The following is a 15,800-nucleotide window of genomic DNA, read 5'->3' as shown; positions in this document are numbered from 1 at the left end:
TTGCACTCGGAAAAGTAATTCGATGCATAGTTATTCTCCCTAATACCGACCTTGTTTTTCCTCGAAAAAGTAAGTGCCGCAGTGGCCTGGTGGTAAGGTCTCGGATCCGGAGGGTTTCTGGTTCGTGTCCCGATTCCACCGAAGAACCGTCAAGTAAGGAGGTCTGTTACACGTTAAATTCGTCATGACCAAACGTCCCCCCGCTGGTGTGGCGTGGCGTGGAGAGGGAGGTGCCAGCTCAGGTGTCGTCCTCGTCATCTGACCGCGGTTCAAAATGACGAGGTCTGTCCCAAAATAGCCCTGGTGTTGCTTTAAACGGGACGTTAATATAACTAAACCAAACCAAACCTCGAAAAAGTAATCTACATCTTCTTATTCTGTAAGCATTTTTAACAATAAAATTTTTTAAAAAATAATTAAACGTCAAAATGTTGTCTTGAATGGTGAGTGAGAGTCACCATCCGAGTGCAAAGGATAAATATTTGGTACGGATTTACACTTTAGATACTAAAACTTGGTGCCAGTTCTTATCTATCCAGCTCTTTCTACGTTTATTTTATCACATTCACTTGAACTCGACAAAGAGACAGGTCAAATTCCTGTGAATGGATTTTATTCAAAAGTTGATAGAAATTTACAAATCTGGTATAATGAATGCATGCCAAATTTCATATTTTTAGCTCAAAAACTTTTCAAATTACCGTGTTTAAAGTCGGAATAGTTCTAATTTTTTTCCCCAAACGGGGAGATTTGAAACAAGGAGATAAGTCAGAAACTTTCGAATTTTTCGATGATTATAAAATTGTCTTTTCATATATGTGAAAGTAAAAAGCACGAATGACTTAAGATTAAGTAGAATCTCTTAAGACTAACCTGAATATTGTAGCGCCGTAATTGTTTATCTTAAAAGTTATAATAGAGCTCAAACTGGCCTTCATTTAAATAACTTTAAAATATAAGTTCTTTAATTTTTTGTCATTTTTAGTTCCACGTACACGAAATAAGAGATATTCTTATAACCCTTAAGAAATTCGAACTCGAGGGTTTGAAGAATCTATGTTTCAGACCTCTATAATTTCAAAAAACACTTTTTTTGGGGCATTATATCTCCCTATTACTGAACACAATAACTCAAAAACACTTTGGACTAGATATATGAGATTTGGCATGGATTTTCAAAAGTAGTCTTCCTATTTGACTGTTCCAATGCAAATAAACTCAATAACTTCAAAACGTTAAGATTTTAGCATATTAAGCATCTGAAATGACGATTCTTACCAGATTTTGAATCAGATCTTTCAAAAAAGTTGATCATTTGTCGTTCTGCACTTTTGCATGTAAGTAGATGCAATAAACTCATAAATGCAATGTTTTAAATCAATGAAATTCTTTATAAAATCTAGTGGCTATAATTGTAGTTCCATGTCAATTTTTAATTATAATCGGTCGAAAGAAGGACATTCGAATTGCATTTTGGATGATTAATTCAGTATAAATGGTGGATTTAAGCCTAAAATCTATATTTTCTAACTAATGTTAAGCCTAAAATCTATATTTTCTAACTAATGTTAGTGAACATTATATAATCTATAATGTTCACTAATATTAGACTGTACCCACGTTTTCACAATATCTGCTGAGGGAGAGAGGGGATAGCTAATTTATTTGAGAGGAGTGGTTCACCCTCTGGTTAACAATTGAACCACAAATTCTTTCGCGATGTAATTATCAGTGTTCTAGCCTCTGCAAAAGACCGCGGTGGCCTGGTGGTAAGGTCCCGGCTTGTGAGCCGTAGGGTTTCAGGTTCGTGGCCCGATTCCACCGAAGAACCGTCGTGTAGGGGGGGGGGGGGGTCTGTTGCACGTTAAATCCGTCATGACCAAACGTCCTCTCGCCCGTGTGGTATGGAGAGGGGGGTGCCAGCTCAGGTGGCGTCCTCGTCATCTGACCGCGGTTCAAAATGACGAGGTCCGTCCCAAAAATAGCCCTAGTGTTGCTTTACAACGGGACGTTAATATAACTTAACTAACTAACTAGCTTCTGCAATTCACAGTTGCGTTCCTCCAATCTTGTTTGGTAAGATGGGGCATATCCACATCGGCTGAATGGAATAAACACGTGGTACTAAGATACAGCGCAATTAATCTAATGTCTTCTTGATAAAAATGATTCAACTGAAATGTTAGGTAACTCTCCACGGACAGAAAAACGGGTCTTATGATGTTTCTGTCCTAAGAATGGGATAAAAATTTTGGTTTCCAGATAATTTTCTGCTGTTATCCAGTCTATTGATTGTTTGGAATTTTTGGAACAAAGGCCAGATTTTGTCTTACTGAGCCAGTCGAATGGTGAAAAAAAGCCAGTCCATGTAAAATCATCAGAATCTACTTTTTTAAGAAAATATAATAAATTTCAGAATCAAAATTCAGAAGTGTTTAAAAAAAACATATTAAAAAATGATTTTAAAAATGGCCAAAAAAGTATTAAGGTCTGGAAACAGTGCAAAATACTGTATGATATGTCCGCAAAGTTTTTTTATATTCTGAATTCCGGGCAGTATCGTGAAGGTATCGTTACAATATTATTGGGCGTTTTGATAGTAAAATTTTGAAATGAATGCAGACAATAAAACCTTGATAGAATAAAAGAATATATTGAACTGCAAAGATTTAAAAATATTAGGATGGGAATTTCCATCCACTAATTCTCAAATATTACATCTATTGATAATGTAAGACAAAAAATGTAGACAGTGATTATTAAAAATAGAACACTCAATCAAAACATAATAAATTATTAGATCTACGTAGCATGCTGCACACTTTTTACTAAATAGATGTCTGTGAGTGAAAGAGGAATGTAATGAAGCGCATGTTAGAGGTTTGAGTAGAATCTGCAAATTGTTAGCATATAGTGTTCCTTGAACAGATGAAAAATAAATATTGGCAAAGTATTTTACTTAAATACCCACAAAAAAACACAAAAATAAGGATGTTTCCTCGTGAAAGCCCTAAATGTAAATGAAAAAGAATAAAAGCTGATATGCTCTTGAACTTCCAGAAATTAAAAAGTTTTAAATAAAAGGAGGTCTCCTGAAATGTCGGAGAAGGGGGTGCCAGCTCAGGTGTTGTCCTCGTCATCTGACCGCGGTTCAAAATTACGAGGTCCGTCCCAAAATAGCTCTAGTGTTGCTTTACAACGGGACGTTAATATAACTAAACTAAATCTGAAATGTAAATTAAGAAATGCACGTACGGGGCAAATGTACGTAAAGGGCGCCATGTACGCACAAGGTGGTTCTTTCAAGTGAATGCATTCCGAATTTAGATTTCCAGAAAAACGACACTATGAGAAGTTGATCGTCCCCCACGGAAACCAATCAGCAGTGGTAAAATGTATCTTTGTCTAATTCAAAGACTAGATGAGCAGACCGTGAATGCATTTAGTTTAAAGTTTTTGGAATTTAATTTAGAGAGTTGGCAATATTTTTACATGATAGGAATTTTCTCTCTGTCCATATTCCATTACTTAACTTTAACAAATTGGAAAAAGAGATCTTCAACTAAAAATCGAGTCATAAATGTTTAAATCTGGACCACAAGTTGTTTCAGATATCTTCTTTAACAACTTGAGTTTATTTAAAGGAGATATGTAGTTATTAAAATGTGAATAAATTTTTTCAGCTCCATTTTTAGTCACTAGTAATGCAAGACTGTATGAATATGTAATGGAAACTTTTTTCCAAACGTTCATCCGAAACTATAGGCAACTTCTAGAGTTGATGAATATATCAAATTTCTTGAATTCACTCAATACAGGAAAGGGAAATGTAAGATAGATTTCATTGACTACATTCATTTTCTTCCATAATTTTCTTAGATAAAAAGAAATAAAGTTATAGGAAATAAAATATGTATTAGAAAAAATGCTGACTAAGTCCACGAATGTATAGAACAAATGTTTTGGCTCAAAAAGAAGCAACAAAATTTTTGGTTGTGTGATACTTTTTATATTAATTCCAAATTTTAAAATGAATATTTGATAACACTTTGATAATGATATTTCACGCCTTTTTAGAGTGGTCATTTGAGCGATGTAATAAAGGCGTTTTAATGCACACGCAGAGTGTCCACTCTAAATGTGGCCAAATGGCTGATTTCCAATCTGTTAAAGATAGGCATGTTCTTCCAAATGGCATATAAATGGAGTGGCATATTCCTTAAATAAAGTAAAAAATTATTTTGGAACCTCGTTAAACGAAAGTAATTCATTCCTGAGTTTTACTCATAATACGAAACACTCGTTAACATGGTATCACATGGTCGACAAGATAGTCCCAAAGTACGAAAATGATCGACGGGACAATCGCAAAGTACCAATCTTTCTACAAGATCAATTTAATATAGGTTGATACGAACCATCCTGAAAAAAAATACTCGCAAATTTATAATAAAGTGATTAATACATACTTCATAATACATAATACATACTTTTTTTACAAGAAATTTGTTTAAAGATCTTGTTTTTGCCTCGCTTCAAAATAAGATATATTTTCATTAAATAAACCAAATGCCAACATATCTACTGCCTTATTAGGGTGATTCTTCTCAACACACGAAGAGGCAATTTCTCGTTCTTTCAGCTTTTTCCTTATTTCATTGGAAAGTTGATGCTATATTAAAAAATTATCTCCTCCTCTACGCGCGAAATCCCCTGCTCAACTTCCTGCTGTGATACAGAATACAGCTCTTGACCATTTGTGCTCGCCTATTATGGAAATACTTCTTCATATCGCTATAAGAAACTATGACGCTTGCAGAAGTATTTCGAGGATTTTTTTTGTTTGTTTCCATAATTAATTATATATTTAAAAAGCACCATTAATAAATAAGCATCAAACACAGACTGATGCCGTGGTACAAACACAGTTTTGTTTGTGATGCTGAAATATCTCCTCGACACTCGTTTTGCGAACATCTCTCGTTGTAGGAGTTGTTTTCTTCACATTTTGCTTTGTTCATTATGCGAAATATTCACAATGGCAGATGTTCCTTAAGCGAGGTTTTAACTGTTTTTTTATGCTATTTAAATCAATAAATGTACCTTTCAAAGAAAGTTTCAAATCTGTTCTGTCATGTTTAGAAAAAAGGATAATCCGAGTATCCTAGCTTTGTAAAGAAAACATTTTCTTTCACGATCAAAACTGACCGAATAATTGAATTTTATCATTTTAAGCCATTAATTGTTCTTCGCTAGAAAGTGATGTATATTAATTTACCAAAATTCCTTGAAGTTGGTGTTGAAATAGTTAAAACATTGGTAAAATAAAATTCTTAAATTGTGGGTTCTGATCCAAATTAGAAATACAGTATTATTGAAATGAGAAGTTTGTTACAATTTTTCCGAAATAAATGCTTATAGTTTTAATTTCACACAGCCTAAATATATCCAACCAATTACGTAATTCAAGAGCTCGGGAAAGGGGAGTGGTAGTTTCTGCATATCAAAATGAAGCACTTAAATAATATCAGAGATAAATCCTTGATTTAAATCAAATGTTTGGTATTAGATTGCCATCTTAGAGGAGTTTCGAAGAAAATGACTCGTATGAGTATTTCGTTTGGAACATCTCTAATAAACAGCTTGATCACTGTGAGAATTCACTGCTAAAGCACACATCAATCGAATACTTTTTGAATAATCCAAGTTTAAACGCAAAGTCAGAAGTTACAATTTTCCTCCTTCTGATTCGTGTTCCACAGTCACCAGCAGTTTAGACAGTGATTCCACAATCTAAACTTCTGGTGAATAAATTAAATAATATTTTTATAGCATATAATTTCCTTTTAACAAAATAATACACAGGAAAAAGTTCACAAAACTTTTTTTTTTCAAAAAAATCTGGCTAGTGGGAAAAATTTAAAAACCAATTTACTGGGCAATTACATATTTTCGAAAAGAAATTAGGTGTTAAGAAATGCGGAAAGACATAAATTTCGAAAGGCGTTATTGATTATATTCTTCAAAAATTTGAATTAACAACCATATAATTTTAAGGTTTGGAAAAAAAATCATAATAAAAAGAGGATAATAAGAAGCAAAAAAATAGTTAAATAGAAATTGATTCACAATGGAAATTGATAAATAATACCTGAGAATAAAGGCTCGAGTATCAAAACCATTTGCAGTTTCAAATCGAATTTATTTTGAAAGCATGTAAAATACGAGTATAAACGAATGAATTCGCGTAAAATATATGTACTTTAATATTAATACTTATGTGTCCACACATTTTTGCCTAGAAGAGCTTCTTCAAAAATAAACAATCAATTCAGTATTCTAATACGGTCAATAATAATGTTAAATTATATGCAAATAATAGCTGCAGCTTTGTTACTTCACTCTTCGCTTTTATCCAGAACATGTCATACTGCCAACTAAACAAGAAAAATGACGTCAGCTTTTACTTTATGGCCAGGCTGTCTTCTGCTGAAATATATGCAGTTATTTAAATTCTTATGTAAGTAGAAATAATATTCCAGTTTGTTTAAGAACTAAATTAAAACATGCCATTACATAAAGAGTATAATTTTACAAAGGTTGAATGCAATCTTTTGATTTCGAAAACTGAGAGTTTTCATGCCTTTCAATGGACACTAGTCTCCTGACTCAAGACACATGACAAACGTAAATGTGCAATTCACTTAACATCTGCATCGCATTATGAATTCATATCATTCATTACATTCTAAAAAAACACGCAACTTTTTCCAATGGAATAACAACAAAGAGAGGTGTAAAAGAATAGAAGCTTGGAACTTCAGTCTTAGGAAACACAATGGAAACAGAACATTAAATTACTTATGTCACTTAAAAAAAAAATAGAATATAAGGAAGGCGAAAAAATACCATTTCTTGGATTCCATCTATCTTTGCTAAATCACCTGAGTTGTAAAACAAAATTTATCAAGAGCTGCACATACACTAGCTAAATCAAAGTGTTTTCCAAAATTAAATTAGTTGAATGCTTTCCATGTATATCAAGTGAGTTTTAAATGAATTACTTTCAAAGTCAAATACAATAGTAACTATCTCCCTTTTGTGTTACCCGTCGGTGAGTCCCATATTTTCTTATATGCTTTAAGGCGATGTCTGTCGGAGAAAAGATAACGATGCAATCAATAGCTTATCATTATCAAAAAGGAGCGTTATCAGAACAGATGCAGATATCAACAATTCAGATTTAATTACATTATTCTATTGATACGAAACCTGAAATCCTAAAATCTGTTTGTTTAATTATTATGGATATTACACCTCTATTACTAATCTATACTATCAGTAAGTTGGATAGCATAGATATATCGTCATCGAACTTAATGTGCAATTGATAGTTGCTTATTATAATTGGCAAATCACAATGGTAAGATTTTTGCTTACTATTTTACTTCTGCTTCTGTTTACGGAAGATTAAAAGTTAAATAACTGCTTTTGGCATGCAGATCAGACAAATCTACTATTGTGGATCAAATGTTCTGATATTGGTGTAACGTGCCTGCCTGGGAAGTTGAGATTTGGCTCATGAGATATATTTATCATATGATCACGATTTAAAATTTTGTGCTTTAATAACCATTGGTGAGTTTTCAATTTGGCAGATTAGATAGTTGCTTCGAATTCCTAGGCTGAAAGGGGACCACCAGAAATGTTGATTAAAAAGTTTTATTTTCCTATATGCCAAGTAAATTAATTATAAAATATTAACACTTTATCAAGTATAATTGATAGAGTTCCGTTTCGTCACGTTCACTTAGTTATTAGAATATTTATAAAACTGATCATCTGCTTCAATTTTCTGTTTCAAACAAAGAAGTCTGACAATCCAAAGTCTTAAATAAATAAAAGCAAATATATATAAAAAATTTAAAAAAATATGGATCTAAAATCACTAACCCGTTCAAAATGAACAGAAATGTAAAAGAAAATTGATTGATTTATTAAAAGAGGATCTTCATCAAGGTCATGACGTGTTTAAATCCACTACTGTTAATAACTATATTATATTAAATATAATGCCACTTGAAATCGTCGAATAACATATTTAAAATAAGACTTGTTTTTATTCGAGAATTCGTAAAGATAAAAATATTTAGAAGCGTTTTTCGTCGTTTCTAGTTTTGCTCCCCGACAAAATTGATTTAAAAAAAAATGCTGATATCGGTCAAATTTTCATCATTAATTCCGTCCATTTGATATGTACTTAAATAGAAGTCCAAGAATTTTGTTCAAGTTTTTAAAAAAATTAAATTTGCATGTTCTAAAAATTTACTTACCTAATTAAGCTATCATCAGGTTCAGAAATTCATTTTATAACTTTTTTAGTGATTAAATTTTTAAAGTTTTTCTCTCCCAGATTAGTAATTTTATTTAAATGCGACAAATCAATGTCTTATAACCCATCTCCTCTCTCCACTTTATCTGGCGATATATCCAGATGCAAACTTAAAGACCCGTTTTGGATAGCCAAATCAACAACTAAAATAATAGAAACGGCGTTGTTATGTATTTTTCCATGAAAATGTACAACTTGACTACAAGGATTTTCTTCAGAACACATACTCAATCATTAATATACAGGATGTTGCCGAATTCGACCGACATATTCAGAGGGGTGATAGTAGGCATCTGGAAGATAAAGAATCACCATATAACATGGGGTCCCAAACGACGTTTAGGAAGTGAAAATCGCAGAAATATAGGGAGTCGGAGAATTTTTGGAAACTGTAAAAGATTAATTTAAAAATAACAAATTGTGTTTCAACTATGAATTTTTTTAAAGTGAAAGCACATTTTTAAAAGTTGTTTTTCATGTAAGTAACATGCCGATTTGATGAACCAGGGGGTCGTAAATTACTGAAAACGAAAAAGTAGTTTAGAATCCTTATCTGCAAAAATATTAAAACTTTAAGAAAAATAAAAGCTTGAAAATATCAGGAATTTCATACTCTTTAATTTGATGTAAGTCTGTAGTGTGAAAACTGAGGAGGATTTAAGATATGCAAGAAAAACTAAAATGTTTGCCGGGAAACATCTTTACAACATCGGTACCTACGTTTACAGAGAGTGTTAACGGCAAATGCAAACGGCAAATTTAGAGAAGTGATAGTAGGCATTAAGGAGATGAAAAATTATCCTAAAACATAGGGTCGCAGGAGACGTTTATTCTGAGAAAATCGTAAAAACATACGCAAAAACATACGAAGAGAGAATTAGCCTTTCGAAAAGAATGACCCTATGAATACAAGGATTCGGAACAAGGTAGTCGAGAAGAAGAAACTTTCTCGTATTTAAATTTTCCATGCGTTTTAGGAATATAAAAGCAGCGAGCATTGCCAAATTGATGGGTCGAAGAGTATAAAAGCAGCTTGTATTCATTAAAAAGCAGTGCAGAATTGATTGTTGATAAGTTTCATTCGCAAACCACATGTCAGATTTCACGAATGACGAATACGCGGATATGCGTTTAATTTACGACCGAGTGGATGGTAATGGACGCTTAGCACAAAGAATATACCAAGAGCAATATCCAAGTAGGCGTTGTCCACACTAAAGCACCTTTGGAATTATTGATCGACGGTTGCGGGAGAACAGGATTCTTCAAATAACGAGACCAAATGCAGTGCAAGAACGCAATGTGTGCACACCTGAAACAGAAAACCGAGTTTTGAAGCGCTTTGCCGATGCCAATCGACAAACACGCGATCAGTTGCAGCTGAATTGAGTATCCGGCACGAAATGATGTGAAAAGTCAAGTGTATTGAAAATATGTACCCCTCCCACTTGCAGAACGTCCAACTCTTATGCGATGACGATTTCCCACGTCGGATGGAATCGCACGCCGGATGCTTGGTGCCACACAGGAAGATGCACTCTTTCCTGCATGAATTTTATTCTCAGATGTTGCCTGCTTTACTAGAGGAGACGTCTTCAACACGCACAATCCCCATATCATTATCTCGTCGAACGTGCAACGCAAATTTAGTATTAACATCTGGGCAGGAATTCTTGGATATCATCTGTTGGGAACGTATCTTATGCCCGAACGTCTCAGTTGCGCAAAGTACATTCTTTTCTTGCATCACGTCCTTCCGAATTTACTTCACGGAGTACTGATCATTGCACGCCAGAACTTGTGGTTAATGCATGATGGTGCATCAGCGCATTTTTCGAATTCTGTGCGTAACTACCTAGATGATACATATCCTGGAAGGTCAGACTTGTTGATTGACCTCCACGTTCCCCGGACCTTAATCCCTTGATTTCTTCTTTTGTGGCCATATAAAATCTCTTGTTTATCAGACACTTTTGGATGCAGTGGAAGATCTCGTAGCACGGATCGTCGTTGCTGCTGGAGAAATCGTAAGCACATCTGATTGTTTGTGCGCGTACGGCGGTCCTTTAAACGTCGGTATCGGTTGTATAATGACCTTTGCAGCCGCAACATTGAGCAATTTTTATGAATTTCTCATCGTCTCCTTTTTTATGTTAAAATGCCTGTGCTGTAAATGTATGCTGTATCTGTTATTCCACCAAATAAATTTTCCCCGTAGTTTGCGACTATATATTTATTTGGAAATTCCTATCATCTTGATGCCTACTTTCACTCCTCAGAATTTATCGGTCGAATTCGGCAACACCCTGTATAGTCTATCGAAAGCGAATCAAATTACAAATATCTCTCGAATATCTATTCGATGAGAACCTCATATCACCACATCAGAATTAAATGAATATCGCTTTTAATTTTATTTTGAAAAGAGAACAAAAAGAAATGTAATTCTTGCTGTAAGAGACTGATAGCTATTCTTCAGAGTAAAAATCATCATAAAGAAAGACACGGAAGAAAAAAAAATAGTTTTTTTTTTCTCATAAAATATACAAATTTAAGATTTTAAAGTTAGAAAGAATATGATTGAAATCCTGATTTCATATAGAAAACTTTACTTGAAGAAAACTTGATAGAGAATTGATAATAATTAGGAATTCGCATAAATACTCACGAATGCAACAGTATCTTAGGAATAATATTTAAAAAATTAAAGATGCCCCATAAATTTGCATTTTTTTTCTTGCTACAGTGATTTTGGCGAAGAATATTTAAATGTTTAGAAATATTTAATATTGGATGGAATTACTTTTTGGATCTGAAGAATTATTAACTTAATCTACAATGAGGCAACTAGAATAACGATTTTTCCAATGTAATTACTTTTATTCCTATACCATCTTAAATTCACTGGTAGCGTAATTACCATAGATGGTGGATCACTGATTAAGGATTGTCAGGTGTTTTCTAATTTAATATGGTATAATATATATTTGTTGAGTGAGATATATATTTGTCGAAGAGATCCTTTTTGAAATGAGGTAAAAATGCTTATTACTAGGATTTGTCAAAATCATTTACAAAGGCTTAAATGGGAATAGTCGAATGGTGTTTATGCTTATGAAAAATAAATATCTTGATAAAAATAATCTTTTCTCTATATTAGATACGATAAACGTCCCAGAAAAATAGATATGTTAAAGCAAAAAACAGTGTTGTTAAGGAAATATGGAATGCAGAGAAATGTTTGAGAGACATCGGATGAACAGACAAATTTTAAAACAAGTATGGAGGAATAGTCACGTGATCTGATTCAACGGAAGCGCTTGTTTTTTTTGTTTCTCCCTATTTTCCCCCCTTCAAAAATACTCCTTCATTTTATTAAAAGGTGTTAAATTTCTATTACATTTATAGGCTCTAAAAATGTATTAATAATGTTTATTTTTTTCTAAAAATACTAAAATGTTTTCATTTATCTTGTATTTAAATAAACGAATACGAAACTGATAAAAGTGGTCAATATTTACTTTTGGCATTCGAAATTCAAACATTTTCATACATTCTGATGCAACACAATTTTTCTGAAATTTTTAATTACTTTTTTAATATTATCATTGATAAAATAATGAAGAAAACAGAATTGCGTTATTTAATTCAAATATGTCTTTATTCACATGGCCTGAAACTCTTGCACTATAAACAATCATACCAAGTGACGTCATTTTTGTTTTTTTTTCTTTGCGTAATGAATTGCCCACCGTAGTAAACATTGTTTTTATATCATCGATGAATTTTTTAATAAAACCAATTGGTAATTTATTTAAAGCTTTACTCTCAGGACGAACAGCTTCATTTAGCCCATCTGTGTGCAAAAATACTTGGACGTATGACATTCTAGAGTGCAGAAGGGGTGTGAATCTGAACTGATATACTACTTTCTAATAACTCATCAAAAAGCTTTGAATCAAAGGCTTTTTAAAAAGGAATTTATAGTTTTCAAGAATACCTCATGTGTTTTCAGTTTATTCAAAGACTTTGGCTTTACATTAGTTAACTAGAATCTGTGGATGGCGGAAGCAGCAGAATCCCCTCCAAATGGGAATGTTGATGATAGCGCACCTGAAGCAAATTCTCAGGTATGTGTGAACTTGTATTGTTTAAATTGTTGTTAATGAGATTGACTGTTAATGCATTTACATCAGTGATTATGCTTATTAGTTTTTTTGCATTATTGTCCATAAAATTAGTTGTTTTATAATATAAATTGTGACTTCTGCTGTTGTTTCTATTTGATACTTTTCAGCATTTTAAAGATTTCTGTGGTGTTTTCTAAAATTAAATTTTAAGTTCATTATCGCATAACCAATCTTGGAAATGTATCTTTGAAAAATGAATTTAATGGGCCAAGGTTACACATAAATCATCAGTATAAATACCAAGTAGCCTTGACTAAGAGGTTTGGTTGGAGAACTTTCACATTCTCTTGAGTTGTTTTTCGTTCGAATTAAGTAATTTTCTCTGTCGTTGAATAGCACTGAAATTGCATTTTTCATTTTACGATAATTTAAATTAATGTAATTGATAAAAAATATTAAATTTTAATAATTTTTGTATCGCCTGTTGTTTTGTTAAATATTTAATCTGCACATTTTTGATGTAAAAGTTGGAATATATTTGAGTGAATAAATACCAATATTATAATTTTAATTTAAATAAACAATTACTATAAATGTTAGCTAGTTTAAAAGGATTAATTCTCTCTTATTTTTGACTTATATTGATAATAATCATATGCTGTTTTATTTTTGTAATCCCTGAATGTTTCTTTTACTGTCATTGTTTTGATGCTAGTATTTATCAAGGGAATGTATTTCTATGTCTAATTTTTAATTTTTTTTATACTAATGTTATTTATCATTTATTTGTAGAAGATTTAATTTAAAAATATAATTCCATGAAAGTTATTTGAACCTAAGTAGATTAATAAATTATTCTTTAGTTCAAAACATTTTTTTAATGTTGATTTATATGTATCTATTTTTTTTATAATGTAATATTATACACTTGACAAATTTTTTTTTAAAAAAATCAATGGCGATGCTTTTAGTTGCCAATTTTCCTTGGTAAATTTTTTTTAGATAATTTCATGGCCTTTCTTGAATTGTTTTAGGTAGGGTTTTTATTGATGCAAATCAACAAAAACCCTATCTTTTGTTTGATGCAAATCAAAAAGATTTTGAAAGATCATTGTATTAAATAATTGAAATTTTTTTAGAATATCCATTAAGAAAGTAAATGTATCTGTAGTCAATGACATCACAAAGTGAGAATATGTTGAAACTATAAGCAACTGTGTCTCATTTTCCTGTGTATATATTTGGACTCTAAAAAACAGCTGAACTATATTAATCAACTTTTCTATTAAAATTTTGTCACAAAGAATTTTAATGAACACTTGCTTAACAATAGATTCTGTTAAAATATATATGTTACATTTAAATATTTTCAGATCATATTCTAATTTATTTAATCTATACTTCATACTTATCTTTCTACTGTCAATTTGATTTGTCACTGGCAATATATAAGTAATTCTAACGAAATCCAGTTTTGTTTGTCCAATTTGCATATTCTCCTCAAGTTCCAAGCTTTAATCTATAAGTTCCTAGCTAGATCAGTTTTAATTCCACGATGTAACTAACTATTATTTATTTTATGTAACATAATAATATTTTGTAATTATAAGTAACTAAAATTTTAAATACAAAAGAAAAGAACAAAATCATTAAAAAGTGCTATATTTTTATATAGATATAATGTGATATATTTTATAATGACTGTTGTTTTAATTTTCCCTGTTGGTAAATAAAAGTTTAAAACATGATTTGATAAAAAAAAAATATTGCAGAAATAATCAAATAATGTTTTATTTTCCATGATACTACTTGTAATTAATTAAGAGTAATCTCATTACACGAAGTTCTATTCTATAATGCATAATTGGTAGATTCATCTATGTTTCTATGGTGATGTTAAAATTAACCTTCTTGCATATTTAATGTCATGTTTCCTACCAAGAACATTTACTACAGGCCATTCAAGAGTAGCAGCATTTTCAATAAATACAGGTTATTAGTAATGGTATAAATTTTATACTTCAATAGATGTTGGTAACATAATACTAATTATTGTTAAAAGTGGAAATATTTTTTATTATTGAGATAAAATGACTATTAACCCTTTAACTGGCTGATTATTATTTAAATCCAGCTGATATCTTCACAATATGACAACTTTTCCTAACAGTATTTGAAAGAACATGAATGTATTTCCTGTAGAAAACTGTAGAGGTCAACTAAAAATAACATTAAACATCTTGTGTTATTAATTTAATTAATTAAATTATTTTAATTAAAGTTTTTTCCCCTTTCTTTCTGGGTACTGTTCTTCTGTTTCTTTCTGGGTTTCTCTGTACCAAAACTTAACTAATGGTTCAAAAATAAATTTGAAAAGTTGATGGTAAAATAATTTGGTAAATAAAGGGTTAATTGGATGAACGAAATATATTTATTGAATATTTATTCAGACATTTATTATTTTAATAAAAAAAATTAAAAAATTAGTGCTTCAATTTTTCTAAAATTTGTTATTAGAAAAACATTACTTTGTTTGTAACCTTTATGAATATTTAGCTTATTGTTCTAAACTACTTCTTTAAAGATAATGTTGTCATTTAATGCTTAATTTCTATTCTTTTTGATTTATTACTTCACTATTTTATTTCTCTATGTGAAAATAACATCTAATTCTCAATCTTTCTTCTAAGCTCTTTTTATTTCAAAAATATTTTAATTGAAAATTTTGTAATCAAATATTCTGAAAATCTGATTAAATAAAAGACCTGATTACAGATTTGAAACCTCAAATATATTCTTTGAGCCTTTGTTTTAAGTTAGGGTATTTATTAATTTTTTATTGATGTGCTTGACAGATTTGTACCAATGTAAAGCAGTTGTAACCTTTTGGCAAGATCATAGGTTTGAAACTTAATTTCATTGAAGATTACTGTACTGGAGGCTAGTTCAAACCAAATCTATCAAGATTAGACCTCTTATTGCAGTGATGTGAAAGGTTAGACAGACATTGATACACCTATCTAGGTATGATTCACAGCTAGATCAGTCCCAAATTAGCATTTGTCTAACTTCAGAATGAATGATTAAGCTCATTAATCTAGTCTTTAATTTCGGTAATATTATCTACTAATCTCAAGCCTAATGTATAAATGTTTCTAAAAACAGTTTTTTTTTGTGGCTGTTATAATGGAATTTAGTGCAGAATAAAATTTTCCACTTCTTACTCTGTCTTTTATACATTAGCTAAGATACAGTTAAAAACTTAAATATATCAATGA

General features: G+C 31.2%; 1 protein-coding gene across 1 annotated transcript in view; it reads left to right on the top strand.

The window, feature by feature from the left end:
* The first annotated feature begins 12,058 nt into the window (after window positions 1-12,058).
* The window catches only part of LOC129968515 (E3 ubiquitin-protein ligase NEDD4-like), a 37,294-nt gene continuing 33,552 nt past the window's right edge, over window positions 12,059-15,800 (top strand). The window contains exon 1 of the mRNA XM_056082484.1: window positions 12,059-12,522. Coding sequence (XP_055938459.1) covers window positions 12,454-12,522 — 69 coding nt within the window. The 5' untranslated portion in view covers window positions 12,059-12,453. The remainder of the gene's footprint in view (window positions 12,523-15,800) is intronic.

Source organism: Argiope bruennichi, chromosome 5 (genome assembly GCF_947563725.1).
Source record: "Argiope bruennichi chromosome 5, qqArgBrue1.1, whole genome shotgun sequence".
NCBI lineage: Eukaryota > Metazoa > Arthropoda > Arachnida > Araneae > Araneidae > Argiope > Argiope bruennichi.
The sequence above is the reverse complement of the archived record's forward strand: the minus strand, read 5'-3'. Positions and strand labels throughout refer to the sequence as shown.